Source organism: Alternaria ventricosa, assembly GCF_023758065.1.
Source record: "Alternaria ventricosa strain BMP 2768 chromosome Unknown scaffold_15, whole genome shotgun sequence".
NCBI classification, from domain to species: Eukaryota; Fungi; Ascomycota; class Dothideomycetes; order Pleosporales; family Pleosporaceae; genus Alternaria; species Alternaria ventricosa.
Window position 1 is genome coordinate 366,403 of NW_026055695.1, and position 16,254 is coordinate 382,656.

Consider the following 16,254-nt stretch of genomic DNA (forward strand, 5'->3'; position numbering starts at 1 on the left):
AGGTTTCCAAATCGCAGTACCGCTTGGTCGTCTGGCCACATGCTGTAACAGAGTCAATGACCTTGATTACATGGGTCAGTAAGAGCGAGTACCTGTATAACTGACAGCGACAAGCGTCAAGAATAGCCTCCCTATCTTCATCTTCGGCGAAACACGTAGACTCTACCAGATGATAACCTTTTAGCGTAGCAGAGAGCTGAGTTCTGTTGAAGACGCTGACCGTGCCAACGAGATATAAGATGTGCTCGGTTCTTGTTCCATCCATCCCGAAGACGAAACAAATAGCCGCGAGGCGCTTGATGCGTACGCGTCAAGTATCCCTTCGCCCAATGCTGGGAAATGCGATACACATCATGCAATGATCGTCGGCTGAGTGTTGTTTAACCATCCGCTCACGCGATAAGTCCTTGTAACGGACTTTGAATGACCGATACTGCCAACGGCTGTACTTTCTGTTGAGTGTTGGATCCGCTTCCACGTTGGCGGTATATTGTTGCTGCATTCCGCTTGCGGCAGATTGTTCCGCATTTGTATCTCCTTGCCAGGCTTTCATAGCGGTGTATTTCCACGGGCTTGTGAGAAAATTGTGGATAAGGCGCAGCCGCATAGCCATCTGAGCCCGGGTTTCCGCATGTTGAGCCTCATTTCAGCCCAGGATTCACAAGACTTAACCAATCCGTCCCTTACAATACGGGACGTACAAAAGCCGGCCAACACTGCGGCTCAAATAACCAGGCCCAATCGATTGCATGTTGTGCTATTTGAGCACGTTGCCGATCATCTTATTTGAATGGTGTTCTCCAGGGCCCGATAGATGAAGTGACGCATTTAGCCTTTGACCGTCAGCGCCGGATAGATAGCATCGACTTATACACAGGTACACTTGTATGTACTGAAGTCGTATATACGAATATCAAAGATCATCAATGGCCTGATACGCGCATTTTCTCGGTCCGGTCTCCGCAGCGACAAGGAGGGTTCTGAAGATAGCTCGCAACTGACTCCCATGCGTTCGGTAGACGTACTGTGTTTGTCGCAACAGTTTTCGCCAGCTTGAGCGACCGGTCTGCGATACCTGAGTGAATGGGGGGAAGGTGAAACAACGACATGGAGGGGTGTTTCGGGGTGTGATGAGGCGGAAGGAAGTTGGAGTGAGACGAAGCGAAAGGAAGTCGCGATGGGATGACGCACAGGCCCATGACGAAACGAGGGACGCCCACGCGAGCTGTGGAAAGAACCAACCACCCAACCAGGAGACAATTCCAAGACATGATCAGTAAATCAGTCTAGACTGATATCAATAATCATCAATCGCTTCGCTTTCGCATACATACACCTCAGACTAGAGCCATAGAACACAATAATTCTAAATCTTCGCCTTCGCAGGCGCAGTAACCCTCTTCCCATGTACATAGCAAATCCCCCTAATCTTCTCCGCCGCCTCCCCCCAAAGCTCATTCCTCAACACACTATAAACACCCATCTTAGCCCTTCCCTGCACATCCCTCGCCTTCTTCAGCGCAACCTCAAGCATAACCTCGGGGTCCGCAATCTCATCCACAATACCATCCTCGTATGCCTCCTTACCCGTCCAGCGATGCGCCTCAAGCAGCATCTTCCGCGCAATCTGCGGGCGCAGCTTGAGCCGCGGCAGGAAGCCGATACCAGGGAAATGCAGACCGAGATTTACGGGCGGCATAGAGAAGAAGCCGCGCGAGGAGTTCATGATGCGGTAGTCGTGTGCGAGGGCGAAGGGGCAGGCTCCACCGAATGTATGACCCGTCAGCAACGCGATAGTGGGGAACGGGTAGTCGAGCAAGGTGGCTAGGAGAGGGAAGAAACCATCGCTGTTGGCGAAAGGGTTTGTATCGCTCTCGTCCAGCTCGAGTCCTGTGCACCAGAACTTCTCGTCGTTTCCTCGTGTTATCACGCAGCCTTCTGTGTCGGCGCCTAGTTCGCGCTCGATGTCGCGGAGTGCGCGTATTATTTCTTGCGCGAAGGCGACGTTTATGCGGTTCTCGGGGGCTTTTGCGAGGGTTATGATGAAGACGCGGTCGTGGCGGTCGACGCGTAGGTTTGTGTATTCGCCCAAGGCCATTGTGTGGGTGGTTTGGGGGTTGCGATTACGACGTCGGTGGCGATGCGGGGATACCTGGGTGAAAGTAGATTGTTTAGTAGAGTCTATAATGTTAGCCCTCGTGATTTCGTGAAGCTACGCATCGCTTTGCGTGTCAAGCTGCCAAAGTTCATGGTGTTGAAGCCTCGGTAGCCAGATGCGGGGAAAGACCCTGGCTGCAATCGCGCGTTGCAGTGTGTGCTTTCCGTGTCATTTGCTGACTCGACAGACAGATAGAGAGTACTCTCCTCGAATGGTATTCGGCCAAAGCAACAGCCGTCGTGGTGGATGTAGACAACATGTGGGACGGAGACGTAAGGGGTCGAGGCCTGCAGCGCGTAGCAGTTGTGGAGCCCGCCTTGGCCAATTTCCCGATTCTCCCGTCTTTCCACTCGTCGCTACATCGTCAGGGCCATGACTCTCTCGTCCCCACGCCTCAGGCCCGAGACGCCCTTGCGCTTCTCATCACGATTTTCACATGCGAACCGTAACGTATAGGTAATGACAGGTCGTACGACGGCAGATGCTGTTATGTATATTGGAAGCTAAGCAAGCGGGAAGATAAGAAGCGACAAATGGAAAGTAAGAGAAGATATCGGCATCTAAGAAGGGTACAAATTGAGCCGTCTGCTACACACCGATCGTCCGACGTTGTTCTTCTATCCGTATTGCTGATTGGGATACTGTCCTTGCTGCCACTCTGCTCCCCCCATCGATGATCTTGAGCCGGCTTCGTACTGACGACTATATACTACATCGGATGGCGGTTGCTCATGTGCTACTGGCGTAGCAGGCTTGGGCATGTGTCTTGGGGGTTCCATAGGGTTTGTACGTTCATACTGAGTGGTTGGTGCAGCATAGTAGCCGGAAGGCCCGGTACGATGCGGCAGTGCATACGAAGGGTGTCCATATGGGTTACTCGGCATAGCTATACTAGAGCGTGGATCAAAACCGTCGTATCGCTCCTCGCGCTCGTGGGCAAGATGACTGTCATCTCGACCCAGGGTGGCGGTTCTGAAGCTATCGTACAACTTGGTCGTTTGGGCGACGTCATCAAAATGCATCTTTCGGAGCTGTTTCTGCATGCCGGGGTTTTTCTCGCCATCGAGGTGCGCTAGCGAAGCAGCGATCAGAAACGCGTTTCGAATCTGTCTACCATTCCATCGGCCTACACCAGACTTGGCTGTTTCATCGAAATGGGTCAGCGCAAATTCGTTGATCTCGCTCTCAATGATGTATAAGCGATCGGCTGCATCCTGGCGTTGAAGTTCAATGTTCTTGAGTCGAGTGATGTTGTGCTTGAAGATCTCCGTTGTCTGTTGTTTGTTGAGCTGGTCGTATCGCAGATGGAGGTGAACTCGAGACTTGATAGCCTCATCAAGAACTCCAACTCGATTGGTCGTGAGGAACAACACGCCGTTGTAATACTCGAGCATTCGGAGAAATACTATCCACGATGTGAGCATTAGTGTTCTTGTTTGCGATATGATGACAGCTTACCGGATACCAGCGCATTCCTTTGGAGATCATTCTTGTCTCTTTGCGAAATAAAGACCTCGGCTTCATCGAGTAACAGAACACAGTCCCAAAGATGGGCCAAGCGGAAGAATTCTTTCAACGACTTCTCTACACCTTCCGGAGTAAAACCAAGGTCACCGCAGGTGATGGGAAACAGCGGCTTCTCGTATTTCTGGGCGACAGCCTCCGCTGTAGCGGTCTTTCCAACGCCAGGTTCACCATGTAGAAGGATGACAATGCCTCGGCCTTTTCCTCGAATGAGATCCTGCGAGAGAACTTCCGTCCCCTCTGATTCATCCTTTTTCTTCCTGAAGTGCGATTTCAGAAGCGACTCGATGAGTCGTTTGTTCTTGTCCTCAATCTGTAGGTCTCCGAATGCTTCACCCTCCTTGCCTTGCTGCTTCACGGGCTTAAGATAGCGGGAGTCAATATGCACAAACTTGCGATCCCATACGGCGTACGCGAACATGCGCCGTGGTAGAAGGACCAGGTCTTCTCCAGTAGGAGCTTGATTATGCTGCTTCGCTAAAAAGGCATCGCGCTTGATATAAGCATTGTACTCCAGGAACTCGAACAAACTGTCATCCATGAGACTGTCATGGCTTTCCCGAAGAAGATCTTTGCGGTCGGAGCCCTTCCATGTTATTATGGATGTGTCATCGCTAACCAGTGCCAGGGTGTATATGTCCTCTTCTTGTTTAGTCAGCTCAGGTTTCCACCTTGGGTATACGTTGGAAGCTTCGGTGAAGTCCACCAACACGTCGCTCTCAATATGCTCTGGACTCTTGATCCTGTCCCCCTTTGCGTCTTCAAGGTCGTCCCCAGCAGGGCTTTTGATGACCGACCATCCGTTATAGAAGCCGTATCGTTTAGAAATGTGCTCCACGAATCTGGACCCGTCACTCTTGGCATGTTTTAGCTTCGTTTCTCGATCCTCGACGAACCGGAGTGGGTAGCATGGCAGCTCAGTGATGAGCTTCTTCCCCGCAAATGGTTCGAAAGGGATTGGAGTCATAACGCAACCGTATCCCTCGCCATCGTAGTCTAAATAGTACGACTGGATTGAGGTAAACTTTTGTACCTTGCAGATGGAGCAACTGCAGCCGTCCAATAACTCTTTGTTGTAGCCGACGTGGACCCGAAATAATCTGCGGATCTCTTGCGTGGTTGAGTTTGCGCTAGGCCCTTGTTGGCCAGACTTTGGGACATACACAAGATCGCCGGGCTCGAAGAGATAGCTCAGATCTTCGTAGCCCACTTTAGGTACCGTTGTAGCGGTCGGATTATGGAATTGTTGGCGCAGAGGAAGTAGGTGCTCCTCCACAAAGTTGACATAGCACTGGACCTCTTCAAGCGTTTCTTTCTTCAAATACAACGCTTCCAGATCGTCTGGATCTTGCTCTTTCTTATTGTTCGTGTCTTCATCATCGGCAGCGGAAGCAGGCGCTGTGTCCTTCAGTTTGGCCTCATCCAGCGAGGCTACATCTGTGTCTGGTGGTGCTGATGAACCTGCAACCTTTGTCTCGATGATCTGAAGCTCCTTCTTCATCTTCTCGTGGAAGTGAATGAGAAGTCGAAAAGGCTGGTGAAACGTATGTGGCTTCCCTTCCCAGGGTTTATCGGCATCACTTAACTTCCCAAGCATCTTCATGACGGCTTTGGAATTGATCCGGACCTGCTGAATCCAGCTACCTCTGCGTACTTCGCTATGTGCTAGGCCGTGTTTCGTGATCGGGGTGGGGTCCTCAGGATCAGATGGGACTTCAGGCTTTCGTCCAGGAATGCGCGCCCTTCTGGCATTCTCATCCTCCATTTGACGTGGCAGTGATCCACCGGTATTCAGTACCTCCAAAGCGAAGACTTCTTCACCTCCGTCATCCCTGTTTTTGAATTGTTCCCAATTGCAACTTCGCACTTGAGGAACGATCTTTCCCGAGAATACCACGGCATTCGGCTCTTCTTCAGTGCTTACGCGCCCATCCACTTTAGTGGCTGCCTTCTGGTCTTTCGGACCCTTTGCATTGGGTTCACCAGACTCCGCTGTGGGTGCATTTTTTGTTCTGGAAGTGACTAGCTCTTTGATCGAACTTGTGAGGTCGCCGATACTCCGGTTGATTTGATCGAGCGATACAGATCCGGATTCCAGCTGTGCGACGATGGCATCGCCATCTCTGGGATCTTTGTTCGAGACCTCTTTCGGCGTCGCCATATCACATTCAGCAGGGTCGGTTACTTGGCACACAGTATCCAAGGCTGGCTGTTTGAGTTCTTGCTCCACGTTCGCAGCTGTAGGAGGCGCGGACTCCATCATGTCGTTAGCGCGATTGGGATGGAGGTCGATTGTTCACAGCGTGGAAATGTGAAAGAGATCTTGGAGGGGAGATGGGGAGACAAGGTATGCGCTAGCAAAGAATTGCAAGGACTTAACGACCAGCTTGGTAACAGAATGGCAATAAGCACGTCAAGATTCTGCTAGGAAGGTCGAGAGGCCTCCGTCGTAGTACAGGAGGCTAAAGGCGGTTACCTAGAACCCCAAGCGCTGAGTTTGTAAGACATATCGGCTGCGCGTGTGGCACAGATACTTCTTACCCGTAGCGATCATTGCCGATATATAGTTATGGTTGCTTGGGGGCCAAATTGTCATACCAAGTTCCCTGTAAATTCCGGTCAAAACGGGGGCTGGGAGGGGCCAAGTGCAGACCTCGAGTAACCGCGGCTGATTCAATAAGCCAACTGCTGCATGGAGACGCTGAGCGAGGAAAATCAGGTTCGTTGTGCATTGGAGGTAGTGCGGGGAAAGCTGGTGATTGGCTGAGGCGTATACCTGTAGCCTGGGTATTGCAGTTGCTGCCGTTCGTCGGGCTAAGCGAGTATAGCAGCTGCGAGTTGTTCCTTCAAGAGACGGTCTTCACACCTTCGGAGATGAACCTGCAATTCCGATCATTCGATGTGCTGCGCGAAAATAAGCCCTTGGCGTTTAGCTTGTCGAAGTTTTGGCCCCCAGCTTCCTTATCCAGTAGCGAACCTTATCGGTGTCAGCCTTGGGTCAGCACGCCTTTCTCAAAGGCTTACAGATCCAGCGTATACACAGCCCGTATGCTGAAAAACGAGCTGATAACAGTATTGCTCTGATTGGCTCTGCAGCAGTCTCCCGCCCCCATCTCGCGCATTGAGATCTGACCCTTCATTTGGCCTCAAGCCTTCGGATTGGATTTCCCCATCCAGCGCTGACATTGCAGGTGCGACATTTGCGTTACTATCTACATTTTACCGCAGGTCGAAAGGCGATATTGGGGTAGCTGCACGAAGGTTGCTTTGGTGGCGCATATAGCAGTGGGGCTGAGCAAGTTGGTGTGCTACCCTCTGAAGCTGTGCGATCTCCAGCTTGCAGCAGACTGAAGAAGAGAATTCGACTACCCCGAGTTTCAAGTCCCTACGCCCGCAGTATTCAGATCCACAATGAATAAACTTTCAAAGAATCCTTTGCCGTCGAAAGATGTGAAGGAGGTAATGAACGACGAGCACGAAATCAGAAGGTTTCAGCTGTTCAAGAGAACCACAGGTGGTGCTTTGCGCTCGACACTGTCTGTGCCCACCCAATACAACAGTCAGCGTGGAGAACTCAGGACCATACCGAGCAAGTAAGTTTCCCAAGTGCAGCACCCTACCGCTCGAATAACGAGAAACTCATGCTTGGAAAGCGAGCTTGAAGCTGTTCTCAGCAAGGCCAGTACGTTGTTCCCTGGATGCAAAACGGAGAATTGTACGTGGGATGATGTCTTCGATCAAATCGATGCTGCGAACGCGGCGTACGAAGCCAAAGCTCCAAAAGGTTCCTTTCGAAACTTCATTCGAGGTGGCAAGGCAGATGCCAGGACACTCGACTCTCTTTGCTCCATAATCCCAGAAGAACAAGGCCTTGGTGTCTTACGCGGAGGATTGTCGTTCTTCTTCCAGGTATCATTGCTCCGTATCGAGATTTCTTATATTAGCTGACGGTTTGTCCAGGCCTGGGAACAACACATCGAGAACCGAGAGAAGATACTAGAGCTACTCGCAGACGTTGTTGATACTCTCAAGAGGACAGCCGAGATGTATGAGGTATTTCGAGATGGTGAACTGAAAGTGAAGACGTGGGATCTTTACGGTATCATCGTTGATTCCCTGAAATTGCTTATCGAGATGCTGCTTCGTTACCGCAAAGAAGACTCACATAAGTTTTGCTCCATCTGATATAAAGCGTCAAGCCCTCAGCTTCGATAGGCTTCCGCCGTATAAAGTCACGGCTGCCGGAATACGAAGCTGCCGTGTTGGAGGGACTCAATCATAACATCCAAAACGCCAAGGCCGGGGTAAGGATGAGAGTCGACATTCTCAGCGCACAAAGCCTGCAGCAAATCCGCAAGGCGACTTCCGCTATCGGTACCGAGTTGCACGCAACGCGCGCTCAAGTTCATAAAGTATCGCATGGGGTTAGGCTTCTCGATGGGGAAACGAAGACACTCAACCGAGGTATAAACGAAGTCTTGGAGCAAGGCACTTCTCTTGATGGTAAGGTTGATGTTCTGGATGAGCATCTCACATTGGTGCAGACCAACGTGATGAAGACATGTAAAGAGATGAAAGAAGACAACAAGCAAGGATTCCTGAGAATAAGCGATTGCATGTCGATGATGGTATCCAAGAATGAGGTTGCTGCTATGGTTCAGACTGAGCTGTACAAGTTATTAGCCTCGGAAATGGTGTATCGATCAAGTAAGTCGAGTCCACATTTATGGGCCCAGTCACAAGCTCATCCATCTCTAGGGCAGCCTGTCCAGCAAGCTGTTAGACCCGAGGTCGTCGCGAAGGAGCGACGCCTTGCCCAGCGGACAATCTCAATGACAACAGAAGAGCTTCTGTGGACGCTCGGCGTGGACCTCGGCTACTTGAGCGGCGAAACAGAGCATATCTTCAGACAGAGCAACTCTTTACGACAAAAGGGCCTCGGTAAGGCGCGATCGCTGCTCTCGACTGCGCAGTTCAAGCACTGGCTTAGTCATCCGTTCTCTGGGATCCTCCTGGTTGATGGATATTGCAAAGACGATGGTATCGGAAAGATATCTCCGTTGTCCGTTTTGTGTGCTTCTTTAGCAACCTCACTCGCTCAGACAAGCTCCAGTATGATCCTACACTTCTTTTGCAGCAGTCATACCAGAGTTGAACAGGACATGATTAGCGGACCATCAGGACTTATACGCAGCCTGATCACTCAACTACTCCTTTATCCTGACTCACCGGACGTCGAGCTAGATCCATTGGAGCAGAGCCTCTACGACGCAGTTTCGCAATACAACGTGCGAGCTTTGGTATCTTTGTTCGGGTCGATCGTGGGGAACATGGATAAGTCAAAGACCATCATTTGCATCATAGACGGCATATCCGATTTCGAAACACCGCTTCGTGGTTGGGACCGAGAAATCCTCGATGTCGTCGATCAGCTTCAAAACCTGGTGCACTGTCAGCGATCTGGTCCAGCACTGAAGCTGCTCATGACTAGTGCAAACAAAGCGCTGCACATTGGATCGCTAGTGCGTCGCGAACATGGGGAATACGTGTCCTTACGGTCAGGCAATGTCAGCGATAGGCCTGTGCGTGGGTTCGGATTCAACCAGGACGTCCAGAGAATGCTGATGCCATCGTCGCAGCAGAGTAGCTTTCTAGAGCCTGGAGGCTGGGATGCGCAAGCAAACGCGTCGCAGCGAGGATACGCGCATGTAGGGCGACCACGCTCTTCAGGAAGCAACGTTCCGGGTGGCTGACAGGCGTTTGGAGTTATTGTGGAGAGATTATCGAGTGGCACCGTGATACTGTAATTTATCGAGCGAATTGCGAATATGGTCGTGCAGACGTACCGCAGGGCACGCGATGGGTGGATGACATTCCACGGTTGGCATGGTGTTCCGCTCACCTCTCGATGACGCACAAGCGGGCTTCGGCGAAACGTGTTTCCGAAGCGTTCCGGGGCCCGGGCCGCGCGCAATGCAGCAGCGAGGGCTTAGATGTGCCAGCCCTCTCACCTTTGGGCAGCCGACAATGAATTGCAGCAGTACCTTCAGCCTAACAGCATCTTTTTGTGTTCGCGCTCGTCTCTGAATGGGTCGACTGTATGAATTTGTGTGGTACTTTGCGCCCAGCCTGACAGCAGCCTGGCTGCTCCGTCTGCCCACGACGACCCGAAGCGCGATCGACCAGTCTGCTTCTCCTGTCAAGACCTCGCATCATGGACAACGCTCAGCTTATCACTTCAATAGGATCAGGCGAAACTTGCTGTGCCAAGATATGTTATGCAACCCCAGCTTCTCACTGAATACACAGAGTCATTGTGTTCAACATTACCAGAAGCTGGATCTAGCGAAACTGCCTTTCGCGACAGGCGTCTCCTTCGATTCCTCCGGCAAAGAGCACACTGCACGATGTCTATCGAACACCCGCACCGAGCTGCTAGACGAAACAACAACATGGACGGACAGCAAGGACGGGAACTCTGTATCCTGGCTGAGCGGCATGGTGGGCATAAATGGGAAAGTCTACGATAGCGCAGACGGTCTCTCAGTTGAGGACAGCTCGGAGCAAGCTTCTTCTTCAAGAAGGCGATGGCAAGCGCGGCAACGCTTCACGGCATTACACCACCGTCGCCCTGTGCCGCTGCGGAGTACATCATTCGACCAAAGCGGCAGCCGTTGCGGTGGGCGTAGACAATATGTGGTATGGAGAGGTAAGGAGTCGAGACTTGCAGCGCGTGGCGATTGTGGAGCCGCATCGCTACATCATCAGACCAAAGGGATATCTCAAACCTCGCTCTTCCGTGCCTCAGCCTTGCGCAACCCTTTCGCTCGCACTTACCCACGTATGCGAACCGTAACGTATCGGGTTATCGGCAGTTTGTACAACGGCGGATGCTGCGATGTGAACTGAACGTCACCAATAGACCATTTTGTACCTCGTCTCTAGCCAATCGCAACATGCCCTCTGCGTCTTCAAATCTTCAGCCTGCTCTGATTACTATCGCGCTAGGTCTAGGCCTTGCAGTCCGTATCGTGGACATGGAGAGACACTATAGTCAACGCCTTGCAGGAGTCCACCACGCAGTTGGAGCAACGCCACACAAAGCCCTGTCGTGTATCGCTCAACGGTGACCTAACCTTTCAGCCACGCTATACGCGAGCTGAGGGCGAAGGGCAAAGAGCACAAGGCTGAAAACATGACGGGACGCGTGATCGGTGGAGTTCCGCATATCGCTCCGCACAGATCGGTACAATCAATGTGTATTGTATGCAATGTGAGCACATCACTACCCATTGTTAGGCCCCTTACGCTTCCGTGAAAAATTGGCACGCATCCGCGGAGGGCTTGACATCAAGTCATGTCAGTTGTAGACAGCCAGTGTATATCCCACATTCAATTCATTGGAGAGAAGGAGTATCGGGCTTAACAACACTATATGCAGGACGCCCCTATGTTACCTATCAATGGATGTTGCACGGCATGTTCAAAGTCTCCGTGGAGGTGACCTAACTTCCTGGCCGCCGTCTTGAAGTATAAGGTGCAAACGGACCTGGACCTCACGTCAAGTACCAAGCTCATTCTTCACTTACTTAAGTGTGTAATAGTGTCAATGGACGACTGCTGAGTGTTCTCACCACCCCGATTATAGATATCACGAATCTCGCCCAGTCAAAGATAGTAACAACTCTCACAACCAACAATGACCGAACAAAAGACCATCGCCCTCATCGGCTCCACAGGCTTCCTAGGCCCCTACATCACCGCCTCTCTCCTCCAAAAACACCCCCACACCACCATCCTCTGCCTGAACCGTAGCAAAGACGCAGAAAAACGCACCACCTCCTCCCTATCCTACATCAGTAACGAAGACCTCACCCGTCTCACCTTCCTGACAACCGACATCACACTCCCCAATCTCGGCCTACCCCCCACCCAATACACACACTTCACAACCAGCGTCTCAGATATTGTTTTCAATGCGTGGAACGCAAATTGGGCGACGCCTCTCATCGGCTACCTACCCCTTCTCAACGCTGTCCGACATGTTACCGATGCATGTATCGACAGCCCCCTAAACCCACGCGTAACCTTCATTTCGTCGAACACTTCGATAATGAACCACCCAACCCAGCACCCTTCCACCCCGCTCATCCCTGAACAACCCGCCTGGGATTTTTCCAGTGCAGCAAATACGGGATATGGCCAGAGTAAATGTCTCGCGGAGCAACTTCTCGCCCGTGCAGGGAAGGAACATGGGCTACGCGTAGCTATCGTCCGTGCAGGTCAGATCGGAGGCTCATCGTCCGCAATACCCAATGCGCCGCAGTGGCCAATTCAGGGCTGGTTGTGGGTGATATTCAAGACAAGTCAAAAGTCGGGGTACTGGCCCGTGAGGATGAATGCTGTGGATTGGATTCCTGTGGATTCGTTAGCGGAGGGTATCGCCAATGTCACGTTATCGCCGCCGAGGTCAGGCTCTCACACAGATACGGTTAAGGTGTATAATATGATGCACCCCCGTCCCGCGCCTTGGGCGTTGCTGCAGAAGGTGTTGGTGGAGCGATTTGGACTTGAGGTAAGGGAGTGTAGTTTGCCGCAGTGGTTGGGAATGTTGGATCCGCAGAAGTTCAAGATGCATGCGTTTATGATGGAGGCGGGGGAGGGTAGGGAGGGCGAGGCGATGGTTTTTAGGAATGAGAATGCGATGGAGATGTTGCCGGAGGTTGAAGGTGTTACGGAAGTGTTGGTGGAGAGGTGGTTGAGGGGGTGGGGTTTGAGGCTGGGGGAGGTGAGGGCGAGGCTTTGAGCGTAGGTCAAGGATATATAGAGGTTGACACGTGGGTGTTAGTCAGAGGGCACAGTGAGAGACACTGGGTGAGATGAGTCAACATGAAATGGATAGTTGTCATTTCTTAGCGCTACATATCATGCAACTGCGCTATACGGTCCTGCCGTCAAGTACTCAACGCGTACCATCTACAAAGTCTGCTTGCCTCTCGTCTCAATAGGCAGCACCAACATACTAAAGAACGCCGCAATGAACAATCCACCACTGGCGTAAATCGGGGCCTTGGGGTTACTTCCACCAGCCTGAATAGCAACAATGGGCGCGCAAAGACCAGCAACGCGGTTCAAGAAACTGCTCATTCCAGTACCAGTGCCACGGATTGGGGCAGGGAAGACTTCAGGTGTGTACGCGTACAAGACACCGTACATGATGTTCTGGAAGAAAGCCTCGAGACAAGTGAAGGCAAGTTGGAAGTCGGAGTCAGAAGAGATGGTGAAGAGGAAGACGAAGACACCGGTAATGACGGTGGCGATGGCCATAGTGCCCTTGCGGCCGACGTACTTGAGGTCGACGGTGTAGCAGGCGAGGATGGATCCGGGGACTCCGACGATGGCGGTGATGGCGTAGTTGCGGTAGACGATGCTGATGTCGTTCTCAACTCCGCCACCCGAGTTCTTGAGGTACTGCGGGAGGAAAGCGTTGAACAGTGGGTAGGCCATACCGATAGTCGACCATTGGAACCAAAGTAGTGCAGTAGTAAGACCAATCTTCTTGTCTTGGAAGAGAGTCCTGAAACGCTTCATCGAGAAACGGCTGAGGGAGCGCTTGATGATCTCGAAGACGCTGAGCTTGACGTCTTCTCCGGTGACTTCTTGGTCGCCGCCGATTTGGTTGAGAATGTCCTCGGTGAGCCAAGTGTGCGTCTTGTTGTAGTCCGCAATACCGTAGACGGTGGCGACAGCCTCAGCCTGACGACCACGCGACAACAGGAACTTGGGTGACTCGTAAAGATGGAAGAGGAAGAAGCGGCAGATGAACATGAAGAACGTGATGGCGCCGAGAGTCAGAATGAGGTATCGCCAGCCCATGTTGTCTTCCATGCGGCATTGTCCGAGGGGAGTACCGTCGGCGCACGAGAAGTTGGGAATGAATGCCCATGCCACTGCAAACGTTAGTAAGTGATGGGTATAGCTAGCGTCATCGACTTACGGAGCGAGGCAATCAGATTACCGACGGGCCAGAAGATGGAAAGGAGCGTGAGGAGGTTTCCCGATGTTTGAGGCAGAAATTCGAGGAACAAAGCGCCGTCAACTGGGAGGTTACCACCGACACCAAGACCAATGCAAGCGTATAGTGCGCATGTGCCGATCCAGTTGGGCCCGCCGCCGGATGCAAGACCAAAGACACCAGCGAGGAAAAGAGTAAAGTTGAAAGCGAGACGGCGACCGATAATGTCAGAGGCGGTACCCCAGAAGGAAGCGCCAATGCAGAGACCAAGGAAGAGCGCTAGTGTGGTGTATCTGACTTCCGTCTCGCTGACACCGAACTCAACGCTGAGTTGTGGTAGTGTAAGAGCAACACCCTGTATCTTGGTAAGTCCTGTTTGTTGATGAGGAATTTGACATGCGCACCTGCAGCCACAAGTTGTCGGCCATCCAACCGCCACCGCAAAGAGCAAAAAGCTGCCATTGGTAGCGGCCCATGCCCATATCTTGCAAGGCTTTGTTGATAACCTTGGACTTGCCTGTGGAAGATCAGTACTGTTTCCTCGTGAAAATTACCGGAGGTGATAGGAAAAGCCACACGACGTACGGTCATATGGCGTGTCGTTGTCCGAAGCAGCGACCTCTGCTTCAATCTCTGCCTTCAATGCTGCGACTGTCAAGCCATGGTTAACAACACCACTAGATGCATTACTGTCAGGGCGCGTGAGGCCATCTTCTGGTTTGTCGTCTTTGGTTGTTTTCTCTGTTGCAGCGAGGGAGGCGCGTGGGTGGGTGGAAGCTACAGAAGCGCGATGGGTCGAGTCATCAAGAGGCACATGGACGCCGGGGAATTCGTCGACATGATGAGCCTTGAAGGGATTCACAAACATAGTTCGGACCATCTTGGCGTAATGATGGTGGTGGTGCCGCGATGGAGGATGGGCGTGGAGTTGTTGCTTGGGGTTGGCGCAATGGTAAAGAGGGGTGCGATAATGGGGCAGTCGCAATTGGGATGGTGCTGTCCAGGGTCGTCGAATCGTCGGTGTCGCTGTAATCTGGTGGCGTTGTCGTTTATGTGTCGAACCGTCACGGCGTCTTCACCCAAGCAGGATGCTAAAGGCTTGTGAGGCCTGGAAAAGCTTGTATATTGGATATGGCAAGCTTCCGCGACAGCAGGGTCGCAGGAAATTGATGACAAGAGTTACACGAGCTCGGTCCTGGAGGAGGGTCATGGCCCCTCATATACTCCAGCTCTCCCCGGCGCCGCCCCTGTCAAAAAATCTTTTGGAACGGACAGATGGTGTGGAGTCGTTGGTACGGTGCGCCAAGGTAGCGGCATTAAGGCGCGCGGTGACGTAGTGCTTGGTGGACCAAGCATCAGACCCCATCACGTTCCTCTGCCGTTCACTGCAAAGATCGTCCCACCTCGCCTCTGTGGTTCGCTCGATCCTATTTGGCTTGGCCTTAGCTAATACCATCGGTCTGGTAAGCTTTGCAGTCTCTCTTCTTGTGCGTGGGTGCGCCTGCAGCAGCGCGCCTGATGGGCGCAGTGACAGAACCTTACACGCTCAGCCCTCGATGAACACAACAGCTCACAGACCAGGTGCATCGGTTGACATTGATAGCCACCAGCACAGATCGTCGTTGCTACTACGACGTTGACCTCGCGTCGCGAGGCTGTTCGCTTGTGGCGGACCCGAAGAATTTTGCCGCGTGCCGAAACGCGACTAGACTAAAGACGTGCCGATTACGTTTACTTTCGCAGGCTTCGCACACGCGAAATGGCTAAGAAGACCGGCCTCAAATTATCGCCAGACGTTAATCACACCGATAGTAAGCGGGGTGGCTCGAGTGTTCTCGTCGCATGCCCGGATCAGGCATGACGTCCCAGAGATATCAATCCCAGAAGGCGCGGGATGCCTTCGACCCCAACATCGATGGGAGATCGACATGCCCTGAATGCGCGGCCTGCCACTGCTAATCTACTGGAAAGACCGAGACCGAAACGCTCGAGTTGCAACGAGAAATCTGCCGTTCACTGTGGCAGGTTGTTGGACCCTTGCCCGGCTCCACACCTGCCAACCACTGCAGTAAGTTCACCGGTCTCCTCCGAATGCAACACTTTCCCTGGCAGCACGTGCCGAGGAGGCGCGAAGGTGGACCTGCCCTAAAGCAAGTCGCATCGACAACGGGCAATGTCACGCGACATGCTCGATTCAAGGATTCAGGGCCTTTCTGTTGACCTCGTATCGCCTCGGTACTGTAGTGCTACCCGAATGTAACCTACGTACGACATTACTTGGCGAGAGCAAGATCAAGAGTCTTTCGGTTCTTCTCATCATGTATCGCCTAAGTCTGACACCCACTGCGTCTCTCGAGCGACACCACAGGCGAGGTCGCGAGAACGGCATGTGTCGTTGATGGTTGTATGTGCACTATCCGCCGTTTGTCGGCATCTTCCTAGTGTCAGCCTTACAAAGATACATAAGGTTTGATTCGATCTTTCCATCTCTCCTCATTCCAACTGCCACAGCTTCGCGTCGAGGCTGCCTTGAGGCGAGATGCGCGTTCATCCCAAA

General features: G+C 52.4%; 4 protein-coding genes across 4 annotated transcripts; 1 reads left to right on the forward strand and 3 right to left on the reverse strand.

Moving 5' to 3' along the window:
• Nucleotides 1–1,366: 1,366 nt before the first annotated feature.
• On the reverse strand, nt 1,367–2,098 carry J4E93_008048 (uncharacterized protein; the record flags this gene model as incomplete). The annotated part of the gene is made up of 1 exon (XM_049345950.1): nt 1,367–2,098. One exon carries the CDS (start codon nt 2,096–2,098, stop codon nt 1,367–1,369), a length of 732 nt encoding a protein of 243 aa, XP_049196883.1.
• Nucleotides 2,099–2,775: 677 nt separating this feature from the next.
• J4E93_008049 (uncharacterized protein) lies at nt 2,776–5,945 on the reverse strand (the record flags this gene model as incomplete). The annotated part of the gene is made up of 2 exons (XM_049345951.1): nt 2,776–3,563; nt 3,617–5,945. The coding sequence occupies 2 exons, from the start codon at nt 5,943–5,945 to the stop codon at nt 2,776–2,778; spliced, it is 3,117 nt and encodes a 1,038-aa protein (XP_049196884.1).
• Nucleotides 5,946–8,304: 2,359 nt separating this feature from the next.
• J4E93_008050 (uncharacterized protein) lies at nt 8,305–9,435 on the forward strand (the record flags this gene model as incomplete). Its single annotated transcript, XM_049345952.1, has 3 exons — nt 8,305–8,389; nt 8,441–8,671; nt 8,864–9,435. 3 exons carry the CDS (start codon nt 8,305–8,307, stop codon nt 9,433–9,435), a joined length of 888 nt encoding a protein of 295 aa, XP_049196885.1.
• A 3,223-nt stretch (nt 9,436–12,658) lies between these two features.
• J4E93_008051 (uncharacterized protein) lies at nt 12,659–14,577 on the reverse strand (the record flags this gene model as incomplete). The annotated part of the gene is made up of 4 exons (XM_049345953.1): nt 12,659–13,632; nt 13,680–14,052; nt 14,102–14,214; nt 14,283–14,577. 4 exons carry the CDS (start codon nt 14,575–14,577, stop codon nt 12,659–12,661), a joined length of 1,755 nt encoding a protein of 584 aa, XP_049196886.1.
• Nucleotides 14,578–16,254: the final 1,677 nt, after the last annotated feature.